Source organism: Strigops habroptila, chromosome 8 (assembly GCF_004027225.2).
Source record: "Strigops habroptila isolate Jane chromosome 8, bStrHab1.2.pri, whole genome shotgun sequence".
Taxonomy (NCBI): Eukaryota; Metazoa; Chordata; class Aves; order Psittaciformes; family Psittacidae; genus Strigops; species Strigops habroptila.
In genome coordinates, this window is record NC_044284.2 from 26,784,019 (window position 1) to 26,799,637 (window position 15,619).

Genomic DNA, 15,619 nt, shown 5'->3' on the forward strand with positions numbered 1-15,619 from the left:
ATAGAAATATTGTCAAATGTATAATAACATGAGTATATGAAAGAGGTGCACAGTGGAGTTCTCTCCAGATTTGGCTCCTTCGGCTTTCTTTCCTGTTTCAGTTTTTCTTAAAGTTCTCGCTTGGCTGCAGAGTTTTCCAAGAGAGGATCTAGGGTTTTCTTTCCCCAGGGGATCCCCATCTTCCAATCAATTAATAATTAACCATTTTGGGGTACACTTCTCTGGTGGCTGTAGGTTAAAAAAAACACATTGGTTGGGGGCCACAGTGCTGCTCCTTCCCCACCTGTATTGGTTAATTGGCATCCCTTCTGGAAGCAGCCCACTGAGGATGCAGAGCTGCGCTGTTGAGTCATGATTTGTTATTTTGTGCCTCAAAGGCAAAAAAAAGGCCTATTGATTAGGTTCACTTTACAAAGCACCGAAGTATGGGATCATAACTGTTAATGTCATTAACAGGGAGCCTGCTTCCCAAACTGAAGAGGTGTTAAACCAGTATAGCTGTATTTAAACAGTATAAACAGCAGCTGTCAGCAGGTGTTGGGCAGGTACAGCTTTAATTGGAGCCAGTGCCAACAGGTTAATTTTTCACATGGTCCTTTTTGTTTTCTTCCTCCTCCCCACTCTTTGACACAACCCTAAGCAAGAATCCAATGTCACAAACATCCTTCTTGAGCAGAGAGGCCAGCTTGGACAGTAACCCCAAACCAGGACAGGTGGACAGCATGTTCTGCATTGCCACAGGGAATTCAAAAGCTAAACCTGAGGCTGCTTGGGCGAGGAGCTCAGATGCTTTCTGCAGCCTGTTTCTAGCTTAGGGTTATTGCCCACAAGTGAGAGAAAGCTGAACCAGCAGACTGTAAGCACTGAGAAATTCCTCTTTATTTTTGCTGCTGCATTAAGCTATTTCAAGCGAGGAAGTGCATGCAGTGGCAAGGGGCTTACAGTTTACACTAGAAAACATGAATCCTTTAGTGAGGTCCCTCCTGCTTCTCTGTACCAGCTTGTGTAATGTGGTGGGGAAAGATGTCGTATGGGTCCCAAATCAGAGTTCCCTGGGACATCACAAACTCACCCCCTTTCTCCCCATCACCAGGCTTGAACGAAGAGCTAGTGCAGCTGCTTCTCATTCGGGACGAGTTGCACACAGAGCAGGATGCCATGCTGGTGGACATCGAGGATCTGACCAGGTGAAGGAGGGTCCACGGGGTATTTAAGGTTCCAGCTTGCCATTGGCAGCATGTAGGGTTTTAGCAGAATTTCATTGCTAAAGCTTTTGCTATCAAAGGGCTGAGAATGACACTGCTCTCTCCTCTAAAGCAGGAAATCAGGGCACTCAGGTTCTGGAGACTGTCAGCAGTTTTCAAGAGCTCCCCAAACATAGGTGTTGGTGCATGCTCTTGAATTGGTGTTTCCCTTTCCAAAGCCTGGAAAGGAGTGATGCTGCAACCTCCCCTCTCCCCTCCCAAAAAAAAAATGCAAGTGGCATCCTATGTCAACCCACACCTCTCGCTGGGGTAAGCAAGAGTCGCTCTGCCTCTGCCATCAGGAGGACTTGACTGGCAGGGAGAATTTCTGAATCACATTAATATTAATGTTCTATAGCTGGTAAAATGGAAAGCCTTGCAGAATATAGGCGGGTTTCCTAAAGGACTCCATCTCCTGGGCAGCAAGGCTTAAGATGCATTTTCCTTTGAAATAACTAGTGATCCGCTGCAGAAACATTAAGAAATACTGAAAGGTTTGGGGGAAAAAGGTGGTGAAAAAAAAGGTACACTGGCTATTGTCAGCAGACCAGAATTATGGTTTTAAAACTGAAGCATTAAGATTGCAAAAAATATGGCCTAAATTTGTTTCTATTTAAAAATGTTGTGGTACTGCATAGCAGCTGTTTGAGATTTGACAGTGCTCGGTCTGAATAAAGTTTCTGCCAGCTGAGGGATTTGGGAGCTGTTCTCATGCTGCCCGGGGGCTGGTGGCCCCTGGGGCAAGCAGGCAGGTTGTCATTTCTGAGTCTTGTGACACACTGTTGCTGCTTCCCTTAAAAACCAAGTGATGAAAGGGGGAGATTTGGGATGGGGGGTGCAGCTGGGTCAGCAGGCAAACACCAACGCCACCTCGCATCTGTTCCTCCTTCTGTGCTTCAGGAAATGCTTTGCTTCCTAGATGCAATTAATGACAGTTTAGAAATCGACATTTATTTGGAAGCTGGTCAGCACGGTGGGGGCTTTGGTGTGTGGTAGGAGGCACCAGCTGTCCTTGTCCTGGCATTGCTTGGGAGCAAATGCCCTGGCCATCCATGCAGGAGGGGAGGAAACGATCCCAGCTGACCCAAAACTGCTCTGGGGAAGGGTTTCCTCTCCCCTTCACCTATGTCGCAGTCCCTTCCTGCCAGGAAGGAGCCCGGGCAGAGACCACACATCACATGCTTGGTGCTTGTTTTTTCCTCGGGAAAACGTTCTTTTTGGTTCGCTGCCAGGGCAGTGGGGATGCTGGCTTGGAGCACAGCCCTGCCTGTGGTTCGCGTTTCCACCTCTCCTTCAGCACGCTGAATAACGCAGCTTCTTTCCTCCCCACAGACACGCTGAAAGTCAGCAGAAGCACATGGCAGAGAAGATGCCGGCAAAATGAACCCCGGAGTCCCAGGAGCAGAGCTCAAGCGATACTTCATTTTGCTTCTGTGTGTGTCCAAGCTCTGATGTCCACGGTGGCGCACAAGAAAACCAGTGTTAGTCATTGACCATGTCTGAAGCTTTATGTCCGGTGATTGGCCTCTGCTTCTTAATTTATTTTAATTTTTTTACTCGTGCCACTAAATATCAGGCATTTTAATAATATTATTACAGAAAATGTACAGTACTTATAACATTATAAATCATGGGTGAGAAGAAAGGGTAGTTTAACTTTATTTTTGTTTGTTTAGAGATTTTCATTTGAATGAAATTTTACCATTGACTACTTTTTTATTCTTCACTGTAGTTTTAAAATAAAGAAACTGTACTTGACGGTGCTATACAAGTCAAAAAATACATGCCTGCCTCGTAGTGAAGTTGTAGCTTTCAGTAATATGTATATTTTAATCAGTTTTCAACATTTTGTGAATGTTGACTACCTGACATGCATTTTTAGATGTACTATTAACATTCAGTTGGATTCAGAGAGTTACCTTGAAAGTTTTATGTATAAATATGTAAAATAAAAATTTAAAAAATTGTTTCATATGATACGTCTTTTTGTTGCCTAGTGGTTGACTTTGGTGATGCACCAGTAATGTATTCCTCGAACCAAATGTGCAATTCCTAATTTGTCATCACCAGAAAAAGCCTTTTTTTTTTTTTTGCCAATCACATGAAATTATGGAAAGAAGACAGGATTTTTGTAGAGTTATTTATTTGTAAGTTCATAATGTATGTATGACATGGACTTAAGAGATTCTTCTATAAAAACATTCACTGGGCCCTAATATTGTGACTATTGTTAGAATAAGCAGGCACATACTATAAATGGGTTCTTTTTCTATTTTATTGTCTAGGCTAAATATTTAAATGACTCACCAATGTCAGAAATAAAAAAGAAAATCTATGTTAACAATCAAAGCAGCATATTAAATGTATTATATATGGTAATTGCTCACCTCTCTGCCTTCGGGTTGGGCTCCCCGTTAGCAGCCGTATTCATCACCCGAGTGCTGGATGTGTCCTCCCCTGCGCGTACAGGAAGAGGGACACGGGGAGACTAATAGGTCTGTCTCCATCCCTCATTTATTTGATTTAATGCTGGAACAGCTCGGCCAGCCCCTTCCTAAGGCTGCCCAGCCATAGCCAGCAGCAGACATGCATCTCACACACACCAGCTTTTTACATTTTCATTCTTTTTTCCTTGGGGGCAAATTCATCTTAGCGAAGGGTCTGGCTAATGACTTATTCAGGGTGTTTTCAGAAAAGCATGAGCTGCATTAAAATTTCATCCCCTACCAAGAATGTATTTTATAAAATGATTATTTCCCCCTTCTTTTCGCACATTACGGAAGTGCCAGCCCTTAGCGGGGCAGGGCAGGAGAGGGTTGATTTAACTTAGGATTGTTTTTCTTTTCCCCGGAGGAAATGCTCCGGGGGCATTCCAGTGGACAGTCCCTAGCCTGCAGCCCCCGTGGGGGGCCAAGTCCTGTGTCCCTGGTGGGCAGTGTCCCCTGAGCAGGGAGCTGTGCCTGCCCCAGGGGGGTGGCTTTAACAGAGAGATGCTGGGATGGGTTCAGCTGCAGACCAGGGATGATGTAAACTCTTTTATTTTGCTTTTATTTTCTTTACACTTTACTTGCAGAAAAATATATATATATTGGGGGTGTTAGTCTCCCTGTAGCTCTTGGTTGGCTTGATGCTGTTGCCTGCATGTGGGGAGACCTGCTGGGTTTTATGTTTCTGCTCTGTAAAAGGCTGTGTTTGCAATGCTCTGAGGCTAAAATCATCTCTGTGGAGCACAGAGCTGGTGCCCCCATCAGAAGCAGCTGTTCAGGTATTGGTGAGGAGGTGCATGCCACTGGATTTAAAGTATGGACAGCAAAATCCCCAGATATGAAAAGGTTGCTCTCAGCTTTCAAAAGAAAAAAAAAGCCAGAAAGCCCCGGGTGCTCCCAGGGAACCCCCCACAGCCTCCAGCAGCATCATCCCTGGCATCGCACCCACCACGGCCCAGCTGTGGGGCACCAGGGTGAGGCAGCCTGGTCAGGCTGGAGTTTTGTTCCCTTGCTAAGTGCCTTTAACTTGCTGAAGAGAACTAGTTATTCCAGTCACCTATTGCTGGTTTTCCCCCTTACGCCCTTTGGGGGTTGGGGTGTTTTTTTAAGAAAAAGCGTGTTTCTGGGTAACTGCATCTCCTTGGCTCTGTGTCCCATGTACTGAGGTGTCATGCTGGTGTGTATGATGGCAATGCTGTGGAATTAATGGATTAAATGACGTTTTTAAAAGAGAAAGGTGTTGTGTGGTTTCTGAGCTGCTGCCATGTCATGGTCTGTATGTATTTTGTCACCTATTTCTTTCAGGGTATCAGTTCCATTTTCAGAGTCTCCTGTATCCTCTTGGGAGGGTTTTTGGTTCTTCCTCCCCTCGTCCCCACCAAACATAAACCATGTCGAACGAGATGCCAAACTTGGCAGTGTTTGCCTTCTGCAGGCTGCCTGCATTGTGTGCAACAGGAAGAGTACCTCCTGAGACTTGAAGTCACCAAAAATAGCTGATGCAGTAAGCAAAATCACTTAGCACCCTGTATGTGGCTGGGGCTATGGGCCTGAGGGTTGCACAAGCTCCCCATCACACAGACTGCTGCCCTTAATGCACCAACTGCACTTGGCTGTAGCTAATTCTACTTATTCACAGGGAGTAGCTCCTCACAGTGGGATTTTTGAAAGCTGCATCTTTGGGGACAATTTGGGGTTCTTGTTCTGCCTTGCTTCTTTTTTTCTTTCTTTTTTGATGTTTTTCTTCCATGAATGGGGCATTTACACAGTTCCACTTGGGACTCCCAGTATCAGTACAGTAACCCTGGAGCCAAATTCCCCAAAGGAGACTCGGAGAGCTCTCAGTCAGAAGGTTGCTTTCAAGGGGTGAGCTCAGCAGGGACAGTAATAAGCAGCTTCTGTTATGACAGAGTGCCTGAAGCAGCCCCCCTGTCCAGTGCCCCTTGCACATAATGGGAGGGGGAGGGGAGGGATGAATACGTGTTCATTTGGAGAAAACATTCAAATGACTAAAAAGCTAAAGGAAAGCTCAGGGGTATGTTGGACAGGCTACGGCAGGAAAATGTCCACCAGTGTTAGCTGCTGCTGGAGGTGATGCAGCCTCCAGAGATCGGTGAGCCCCCAACAAACACATACATCATTCGGGAGGTGGGGGGTAGGGGGGGTGCAACAAAAGGTGGCTGCAGAGCTGTAAGAAATGGCTGCAAATGCATCACCTCCTCTGGCTGGTGTGGCCAGCTGGGGCCAGGGGAACACAAGGCAACATGTGCATGAAATCTGTATGACCCCCTTCTCCCTGCCTGGCATGGCACAGCCCTGAGACTTGCATGGCTTCATCACACCCAGCTTGTGCCACAGGCACAGCACAGCACCAGGCTCTGGGCAGGGGTGCAGAAACCAAGGGGTGCTGCCAGGCACATCAGCCACAGAAGGCCCTTGCCCAGCAGAGACCTGGGCATTGCTGTCCCCTACTGGGTCAAGGGACAGGTGCAGGGCTTTGTGCAGCTTGGAAGCAACTTTGGAGTTTGTTTCTTAGCTGTTGCAATATTATTATTATTATAATTGATGATGATGATGATGATGCCTGACTAGCTGGGCAGGAAAGTACCTGCTCTTCACGTTGCCATGTCCTGCCCCCATTGTGCTTCCCTCTAACAGCCCTTTCGTCTGCCAGTCTTGGCCATCCAAGGGAAATTCTGCTTGCTTTTGCTTGCCTGCCTCCACCTGGTCTCAAAACATAATGTTTTCTAATTTTTTAAGTCTGCCTCTTGGTCCTAAACTCCCCTGTGCTTGGCAAAGCACGAAATGCTGCATTTAAAAAAGAAAAAAAATATCATTCTGATGTCTGATATAACGTCCCACTGATGTTAAATCAGCCTTTGGGAGCAGAGATGTACTTAATGAGCCAGACATTTCCTCACGAACAAACCTTGCAGTTTGGGTTCCCCTTTTTTTTTTTTTTTTTTTTTTTTTTTTTTTTTTTTTGAGTGGTGGTGTTTGGTTTTTATTTTTTTTGTAGAGAAGGCAATTAGCATGAAGGAGCTGGTTTTTTACCTCTTTAAAGCTTTGCAGAGGGCATCCCCAAGGAAAAGCCATCGGGGGGGTCTTACAGTCGGCACTCGCTTCCCTGCAGAAGCCTACACCAATTCCCGTGAAGTTTCTCTTCCTTCTTATTGTAAAGCGAAGTGAAACCCATGTGTGCAGGACCCTTTGTTCTCTGCCAGCTGCCCCAGATGTGACCAGTGACATCCTGCACGCTGGGCAGGGCTACTGGCAGCAAAGCTGCTGGTTGCTTTGCCAGTGAGTACCAAGTCTAGTGCTAAAGCAGCTTTCCACAGTCATTTGTTAGAGTTAGACCTTCCCTCTTCACTTATATCAACCATCAGCTCCTTCTCAGTGGTAAAATATTATTTTTAAAAGTCTCAGCTATAGAGAGGAAAAAAGGATGGACGTAAAATAAATTATCCCAGTCCTCAATGGTGCAAGCCTCTGACCCAGCACAGCCTCTTCTAGTTCATGACTTTTAATATGTGACACCAAATTGGGATGCTGGCTCTATTGCCGGTGGAGCGATTGCCATAAAAGACTGGCAGCAGAACCTGGCCACCATGCTGGCCATTGACACCTACCCCTTGGCTTCCTAATGACAGCATGTTTGGGGGAGAAACACGCCTTCAAAAGAAAAGTGAAATAGCTACGGCTATATGAAAAAAGGGAATTGCAGGGTTTCGGGTGCATCTCCTGAGCTGACAGCCTGTGGGCAGCAGCCGTTTCCAGGCAGCCAGCTCAGCACTCCTCCACTGCCCGTCAGGGAAACTGCCGGCAGAGCTGTGGGAGGAGGAATTTTCCCAGGTGTTGGCCTCAGCCCACCGTGGAGGTAGAACTGACACCCCGAGCCAGGCACTAGTTCAGAAAATTCCCATTGGACGCTCAGGGAGTTTTGCTGGAGTAACCAGCACTCCTGGCTGCAGAGGACTGACCCCCCACACACAAAGCAATAAGAGCTGGAAAGGGGCTCTGCAGAGCTCTGTGGCTCCAAAACCACTTGGAGATCTATTTTTGGGAGGGAGTGGGAAAGGAACCCACATCACAGTGTCAGACCACTCATCATGCACTATCCCACTGATGGTGGGATGGCCCTGAAACACGAGGTCTGGGAAGGGACACCAGACCTCATGTCCGTGCACAGACCAAGAGCCTGCAGCAGATGTTTGGGGCTGGAAGATGTGACTAGAGGCTGTGCAATCATATTTGGGCTGCCTTTGAGTTCAACATCACACCAGCAGCTTCGCACAGCCCACTTGGGAATGGTTTGGGTCTCCTGCAAAGCCCTCACAGGGCCAGCAGGATGTAGCCATGAGCAAAAATAAAGCTCCTGGTGCCTTCACCAAGAGAAGAACATCATCAGTTGTGGCTGGGTGACCGACCCCTGCATTGCCCTGGAGGTCCTTATGGCTCCACAAGTATGTGAATAGCAGCTTCTCTGGGTTAGCTGCAAAGTCTTTGCTCCCTGCCACTTAGGGCTTCATAGCTCATCTTGCCTAACCAGCATAGGAGGAGAGACACACACGGCAGGCTATGGTGAGAGAACAGAGGTCCAAACACCCACGAGACAACCACAAGGGAAGAATCATTACACACCTAAGGGAAAAATAAAAATCAAACCTGTATGAGCGTAGCCCACAGCTCTCCAAATTGCTCTTTCTAATTTCAGAGATTAAAGCTGTGCCAGGAGAGATACACATCCCAAGTGGCAGTGGTTAAATAACTGATACAGACATTAAAAGCTTTCACATGAGATTTGTTAGGATTCAAACCTGTTTAGTGCCTCCCAGTCTTTCCATATGGGCGTGGCAAAGCCCCACTGTCAACCAGTGACCCTGAATCCCTGATTCATGCACTTTTGCTATCTTTCCCCTTTCATTTCTGAGGATGAGGCAGCTGCAAGTCAGAGCTGCAATCAGAGCAGCTGCTGCAAATATCTTTAATGTTCTCATTCAGGATTTTAAGAGCCACAGGCTGTTTTGTCTGTAGGGTGGATGTCTTCCCCATGGATTCAGCAAACAGAACAAGCAAGTTAATCTATGTACTTCTATAATATTTCTTTATGAATTACTGCTCACACAAAGCATCATTTATCCTGAGAACCTACAAGCACACACGAGCTGGGTGATGTCTCTTCCTCAAGTAACTGGACAAAAAGCCTCTATTTTCCAGTACCTGTTATCAACTGTGCCTGCCCTTATCTGACCTGCTGGGAACGAATCTCTGAGAACAGCTAAAATATGAATAATCTTTGGCCTCATAAGGGTAAAACATGTTCCATTAATTTGTTGTACTAAAAATTGGAAGTCGAATGGCACTTGCTCAGACATGTAATCCTTACTCCTGCAAGCATCTCAACTGCTCCGGTCTCTCCTTTGCAGGGTTCAGGCCATCCCTGCCCATCTATCCAGCACATGTTGCCTGTGCCTAACAGACAAACCACCACCCTGTGATGCCAGAAGTGCTGGGTTTCACCCATGAAGAGACTTTATTTTCTTCTAATAATTACTTTAAGGCCACTTTCCCACCATTCCCAGAGCCCTAGGGGCTATAATCTCCCTTTAGCCAGGGCTTCATTTCACTGAGACTGCATTTTTTTTTTTAATGCTCACCAAAGTATAAAAAAAATATTAAACATGTCACTGTATGGAAACTATCTGCCAGGAGAGTGCTCAGCTCAGAGGTGGAGCAGTGTGGGGAGCCAGCAACGTGCTCCCTCTCACCTGTACAGCACATCACAGCGTGCTTCTCCTAGGTGTGAAATCCTGGGCAGAGCATTCACGGGGGGAACGGGTGCTGGAATAACTCCTACCAAATACGTGTTCTTGGGATGGGAGCTCAGTTCCCCCTCTCACCAGGGAATGCTCTAACCAACGCTGTAACTGTGAGTCATGCCAGCAACTCTATGGGTATCCCCAGGCGCTTGAGACTCTGACCTGTGCACCTTGGTAACTATTCTCAGGTGTTGTAACATTGACTGGCTCAGCACCAAAAGCGTGAACTCTTTCTCCATCTTGCTTCTTCAGGATGGGGTGAAGGCTTGAATACATCATTAATGTGATTCAGACAATCATGTTGCATGAAAGAAATGCAAAAAAAAAAGCCATCATGCTGATGCCTCTTCTGGTCAACCAAAATCGATGCTCCTTTTCTTCTCTGGATGCAAGACCACTGCCAGGTGAAACGGCAAATACAAAACCAGAATGAAGAGAAAAAAATTAGTCACCCCTTTCTCCCATCACAACTGCCCATCAGGTCAGCAAACAGCATCTGAGCCTGTGAGAGCTTTTGCCGCCAGGAGATAAAAGGGACAGATGAAAGAACAGAAAAAAGGCACCCAGAGATGAGAAAGGCTGCAGCGAATGGAAACAGAAACCAAGAGCGAAAGAGGGACCATTGAGAGTGCTGGCAGGGCTGTGCTCACCAGAGGCCAGCGCTCCCTCCCCACACATGAAACCACGGGCACCACACGAAACCATGGGCACCACTGGCACCAGTCACATTACTCACCCGGCTGTTTTCAGGGCCAAGGCAGGGAGCAGAGAAGACAATGAGACAAAGGAGGATCTCATGGGACCCTGAGGTTCCAGGATGGCGGGCAGGAGAGACTCCGCTGCTCCATGCTCTGATGGAGGGACCAGGGGATAAATGCAGTGCCCCAGCCCACAGCACCCACTCCTCCCTGCCCCTCTGCACTGCAGCATCATCCAGCCCCATGAGCTTTTTATTCTATTAACATCATAAAACTTCAGAACAAAACCCCCAGGACTGATGGAGAGTTCTACCCACATCACCAACCCTGTTTCTGTGGGCTGGGTAAGGGTTCTTGGAGCTTGCCCACATCTTTTATTTTCTGTAAAGCATCATGAGCTAAGTATGGCAATCCCTTAGCGTGACAATGTTGAGATTAGTGTTAACGTTCCTTTCATAGAAAGCTTTGCCTTTACCTTGCTGTAAACACAGCCAGTTGATGATGGGGAAAGAAAATCAGCTCCTAGACCCAATTTAAAAAGCTGCTGAAAAAAGTTTGGAATAAAAAAAATCATAACTCCTGGCTTAAAAAAACTGACTCAGAAAAAAAATATTTCCTTTCCCCCATGTCCTAGGATGCTCTTCAAACAATCCTCCTGTTTCAGTGTGAGAACTTACCTGCCCAAAATGTAACCATTCAAAATCCCTGTGTGCTTTTTAGGGAGCCACAGCATCTATCCAGAGGTCACCACCAGCTCCATCCCTTTCACAGAAATGGCTATTACCTGGCATGTGAACCCAAGCTTTGGAAAGGAGCCTGCAAACAACACCTGCTGAATTTGGGGGTCCCCAGTCCAGCTGGCCACCGAAGTACACAAAGCTGCCAGGCTGTCACCTGAAAGCCAATTGCTAGAAACTCTCAGTGAAGAGCAGAGATCATGGCAGCAGGGTCATGGGGAAAACACCATCAACTCCAGCCATGGCTGGAAGAAAGAAGAGCCAAGAGACGCAGGTGCTTGACACAATATTTTATGAGTTTTGGTGCCCTGACTGCCAGTGCAGGAAAGCCACTTTGAGTCAGATATCGTATTTAATTATGTATCCCTGAAACAGCAGGCTGAACACATGCCTAGGGTTACGTATTTCAGGGGATTCCTCAATGAATAAGCACCAACAGCAAAAAAACCACCAGGAAAGTTTCTTTCGAATCTTTGCTTTCCCATTTTATGGAGCCATTGGTTCCCAACACAAATCAGAAGCAATGCTTCTGTCAGTGAGGCTATTTTGGTGAGACATCTGGCCCCAGATCTTCCAAAAAAATTATCCAGGAGCAAAACAATGATCCTTGATCAATCCTTCATATGTTCTGAGAGTCGTAAATAGTATAAAAACTAGTTTTGTTTACTGATGCATCCAAAAATCTTATTCCACACAACATTTTGGAGTTCTTTTTATGTAGCAACTATCTACAACTAGCTGTCAGCCTAGCTGTGATATAAAAATTCTGCAGCTTTAATTTCTATATGTATATAATTATTGCATAACTATATGTAATTATAATTACAGGAAATAGGACTCTCCTACACATAACCCGTCTCTTCTCATTGAAGATAAAGTTGCAAGTTGCTACACGACCTTCATGAAGGGTTTGGTATCGCCTTCTAATGAAGAAAATTCACATGATTTTACATGTTTCAGGAGAAATAACATTTAATTTTACATGTTACAGGAGAAATAACATCACACAATAGAGACCCCATTAGGAAACATCCCTAATGGCCATTTTGCTGCAGCACACAGCTGATGATGCAGAGGACAGCATGTGGTGTTCATGGTTCTTCATAGGTAGCTTACCCTGAAAGCAAGGTGGTCTTTGTTTGACTTGGACTTTGAGAGCAACCATGAAGACAAAAATTAGATTCCTATTTCTAAGAGGGGAGAGAAGGCAAGCCAAGACTGAAACAAAATGTTAGCACCACAGTACCTCGTGTCAGCACACATTTCCAGGAACCTCCCAGTTTTTTAGAAGCGTGTGGCTAGAGAATATCCTATTTCTCATCACTCACATACATAGTCCTCAAAACTAAACTGAATTGAGGGGTTTGGGGGTTGGGGTTTTTTCTAATTGGTTTCTTTATTATTATCGGTTTTCCTTTCTTTTTCAAACAGGATTTTTAAATATTATTTTGGTTGAGTGCAGCGTAGCCAAGAACAGAGTTTTGCCTACTTTTGACTACAATATAGTTGAAATAATACATTTTTATAGCTACACCCAGAATGGTTCTTATTTTTCTCTGGAGGTTAATTTCAGCAAGAGCAATTTATAGCTGAAATAAAGCCAGATGAATTACATTTTCTCATGTAAAATCATACATCTTCTAAGAGTTTTAATAGACCACGGTACGCAATTACTGCACTGTATCTCTAAATGTGTACATTATATATCCCTATTTCTGTTGCTTTAATCCTTTGTTTGCCTGCTGAGATTGGTACCTGAGATCAAGACACCATATGCCATAAAAAGGGCATTGATTTTTCATTTTCAAGAGAGTTTGCTTTCCACTTTTGGATGCTGCCAACATAGGAAATATTATTATGTTTAAGTCCCAAAAATAATATTAGATGTCAGCCTATATATAACAATTAAGGAACATCAAAGCCCAGCCCATGCATGGATCTACAATAATTTCCATTTTGCAGCTAAGGCAGAAAGACCATTAGTGCCCATGGGACTGGACCAGCGCTGATGCTGAGCTGTGTTGCTTCCTCCTTTGCATGTGGCCACAAGACCACACTTGCCCCAAGCCAAGCAGACAGGCAAAGAGCAGGCCACACGCAGTGATTAAAGAGATGCTTCATTCAGACTCAAGACTGGTCAAATATAGAACCACAGAATCCTAGAATGGCTTAGGTTGGAAGGGACCTTAAAGCTCGTCTAGTTCCAAGCCCCTGCCACAGGCAGGGACACCTTCCACTAGCCCAGGTTGCTCCAAGCCCCATCCAACCTGGCCTTGAGCACTGCCAGGGATGAGGCAGCCACAGCTTCTCTGGGCAACCTGTGCCAGCACCTCACCACCCTCACAGTAAAGAACCTCTTCCTAACACCTAATCCAAATCTATTCTCTTTTAGTTTAAAGCCATTTCCCCTTATCCTGTCACTTTATGCCCTTGTTAAAAGTCCCTTTATACATATATATATATATAAAATAAAGGAGTCTGAGATGAAGGAGGCAGACAGATGAGGCTACAATGAAAAACAGATATAACATCTTCCCCCCCACAAAAAAATCCCATAGCATTGAGACTTTATTACTTCATTGCTAGCATCCAACAGTTAATATCTTGTACATTACTTTGAGACAAATCTCAAAAAAACCGTTGCCTTAAACAGGAGTGCACTTGCATTCAGTCCATAGCTGAAACGGGCATAGAATACAGGTATGGTACAGATCAGGCAAAACGAGCAGAAACTGGCCAAGCTCAACTCACCACCCATCCAAACTAGCATAATGATCACGTTAACACAGTGTTCAGCATCTGCCCTGGAGACTCTCACCGCAATACCTGTGGGATTGCTACTCTGGGGAGATTTAGGACTGCAGTGTGTGATTACAAGTGCTGGAACTTCAGTGGACCTCTGGATTTATTGCCTTTGATCCTGCAATACATGTACAAGGATCTTCAGCAGCTCAGCATGCAAAGGACTTCAGTTTCAGATGCTATCAGGAAAATAAATCAGTGGGGACAATGATATCATTTGGGCATGGTTCTTTACAGATAATTGAGAAAAACCTTCCTACTTGTAAAACAGTAAATGTATCAACATTCAATTATTTTTTCTTCCACCAGGAAAAAAATCACTCACCAGTATTAGGATATATTCCGTTTTATCAGCAAATTAAACCCACTCCATGTTTCAGTAACACATTTTCTAACCATGAGGGAGCACTGGCCAAGAAAGCATTTCTCCTTTGGAAACACCTGTGCAACAACAGGACATGGCCTGCAAATTATCTGTGAGCTCATATATCATAAGAGATAGAAATTACATGAAGAAAGCAAAATCTAGCTCAAGGTTTTGCATCAAAGGGAATCAGAAGTGTCCTACTTGTGTGGCTCTCCTACTTGCGTAGCCTGTGTTTTTCAGTCTCCCGTGGCTGGGGGCTGCTGGGGGGCCTGTGAAGGTGAAGTCCTCTGGGAAGATGCTCTTGCTATCCCAGCCAACTTTCAGCATTCAGAGACTTCTGAAAGTATTGGGGCTAAATGTTCCTCCTTTCTGATGAAGAACGCTAACTAATATCCCAATACATGCCTAAGTGCAGCACAGGAAAGCCATGAACAAAAGGCTGTTGTTCAGATTGTGCGTCAACACTCCATCTGAAGAGAAACCTCATGCCCTGCTGTTGAGGCAGCGCTATGACTGAGCATTGGGCAAAGAAACCTGGAAAGCTGAACTGATGCCTTTTCAAGAACACGCACACAAGCACATCCTGAAGGTGTCTTCCACTTCTGTGTCAGAAAAAAACATAAGTCTCCTACACAAATTAAAACCACAGCCCACAGCCCAATTGACTAGTGTAGAAGTAGAAAACACGCAGTGAAATTGGAAAATTATGCAGTGCTGGTATTCTAGCAAAGTCAGTCTCTAGACACACCACAACCTTCTTATGGGAAAAAAGATGTCAATGAAAAGAATCTGAAAATGCAATATAAAACTCTTGATTCATCCTGCTCCCTTCCAAGTCAATAGCAAAACTCCCATCTACTTTGCAGCAGACTCAACAGATAGGAAAGTCCTCTACTGCCTTTCGTCCGGGCTAAGAACAGCCATGTGCAAGTGAAGTAACACTGACACAGTTGGTGATTATACCAAGTATATCAGCAAAAAGCAAGTTTCCATGCAGGTTTTCACGAATATTCATTACTGACATTTCATTGTTATAGTTTTTAACGGTAAAGAATGGAAATGGAAAAGCTTATGTGTGTGTCATACACGTGGTTTAAGTTAATTCTTACTCGTTACAGGCTCGCTGCAGGCTGCGTGCAAAGGGCCTAGTCCTGAAAAAAGGGCTTTCAGCCTCCAAAAGTCCCACCCTCTCGGCCAGGCTGAGGGGCTGGCAGACACCCCGGGACCAAGCACCCAGGTCCTCCCGCCCCGGGACGCTGTGCACAACCCCCCGCCTCGCGGTGCCGGGATTCCCGGCGGGCGGCGGCCCCGCCGCTCTCGGGATGAGTGCTGGCTGCCCCCAGCCCGCTTACCGACCCGCTGCTGGAACGGGAAGAGACAGATGAGAGGGGGAACTCCCGCTCTCGCCACCCCTATAAGAACCGGCGCTGCCCCGCCGACCCCAGCAGCACTCCCCCGGCATCAGC

General features: G+C 45.7%; 1 protein-coding gene across 2 annotated transcripts in view; it reads left to right on the forward strand.

The window, feature by feature from the left end:
- The window catches only part of LOC115611616 (schwannomin-interacting protein 1), a 186,532-nt gene extending 181,570 nt beyond the window's left edge, over window positions 1-4,962 (forward strand). Inside the window, exons 10-11 of one of the 2 annotated variants that reach the window (XM_030494837.1) lie at window positions 1,094-1,187; window positions 2,577-4,962. In XM_030494837.1, the coding sequence (XP_030350697.1) occupies window positions 1,094-1,187; window positions 2,577-2,628 (146 nt within the window). In that variant the 3' untranslated portion in view covers window positions 2,629-4,962. The remainder of the gene's footprint in view (window positions 1-1,093; window positions 1,188-2,576) is intronic. The other variant, XM_030494838.1, reaches the window with a different exon arrangement.
- The last annotated feature ends 10,657 nt before the right edge of the window (window positions 4,963-15,619 follow it).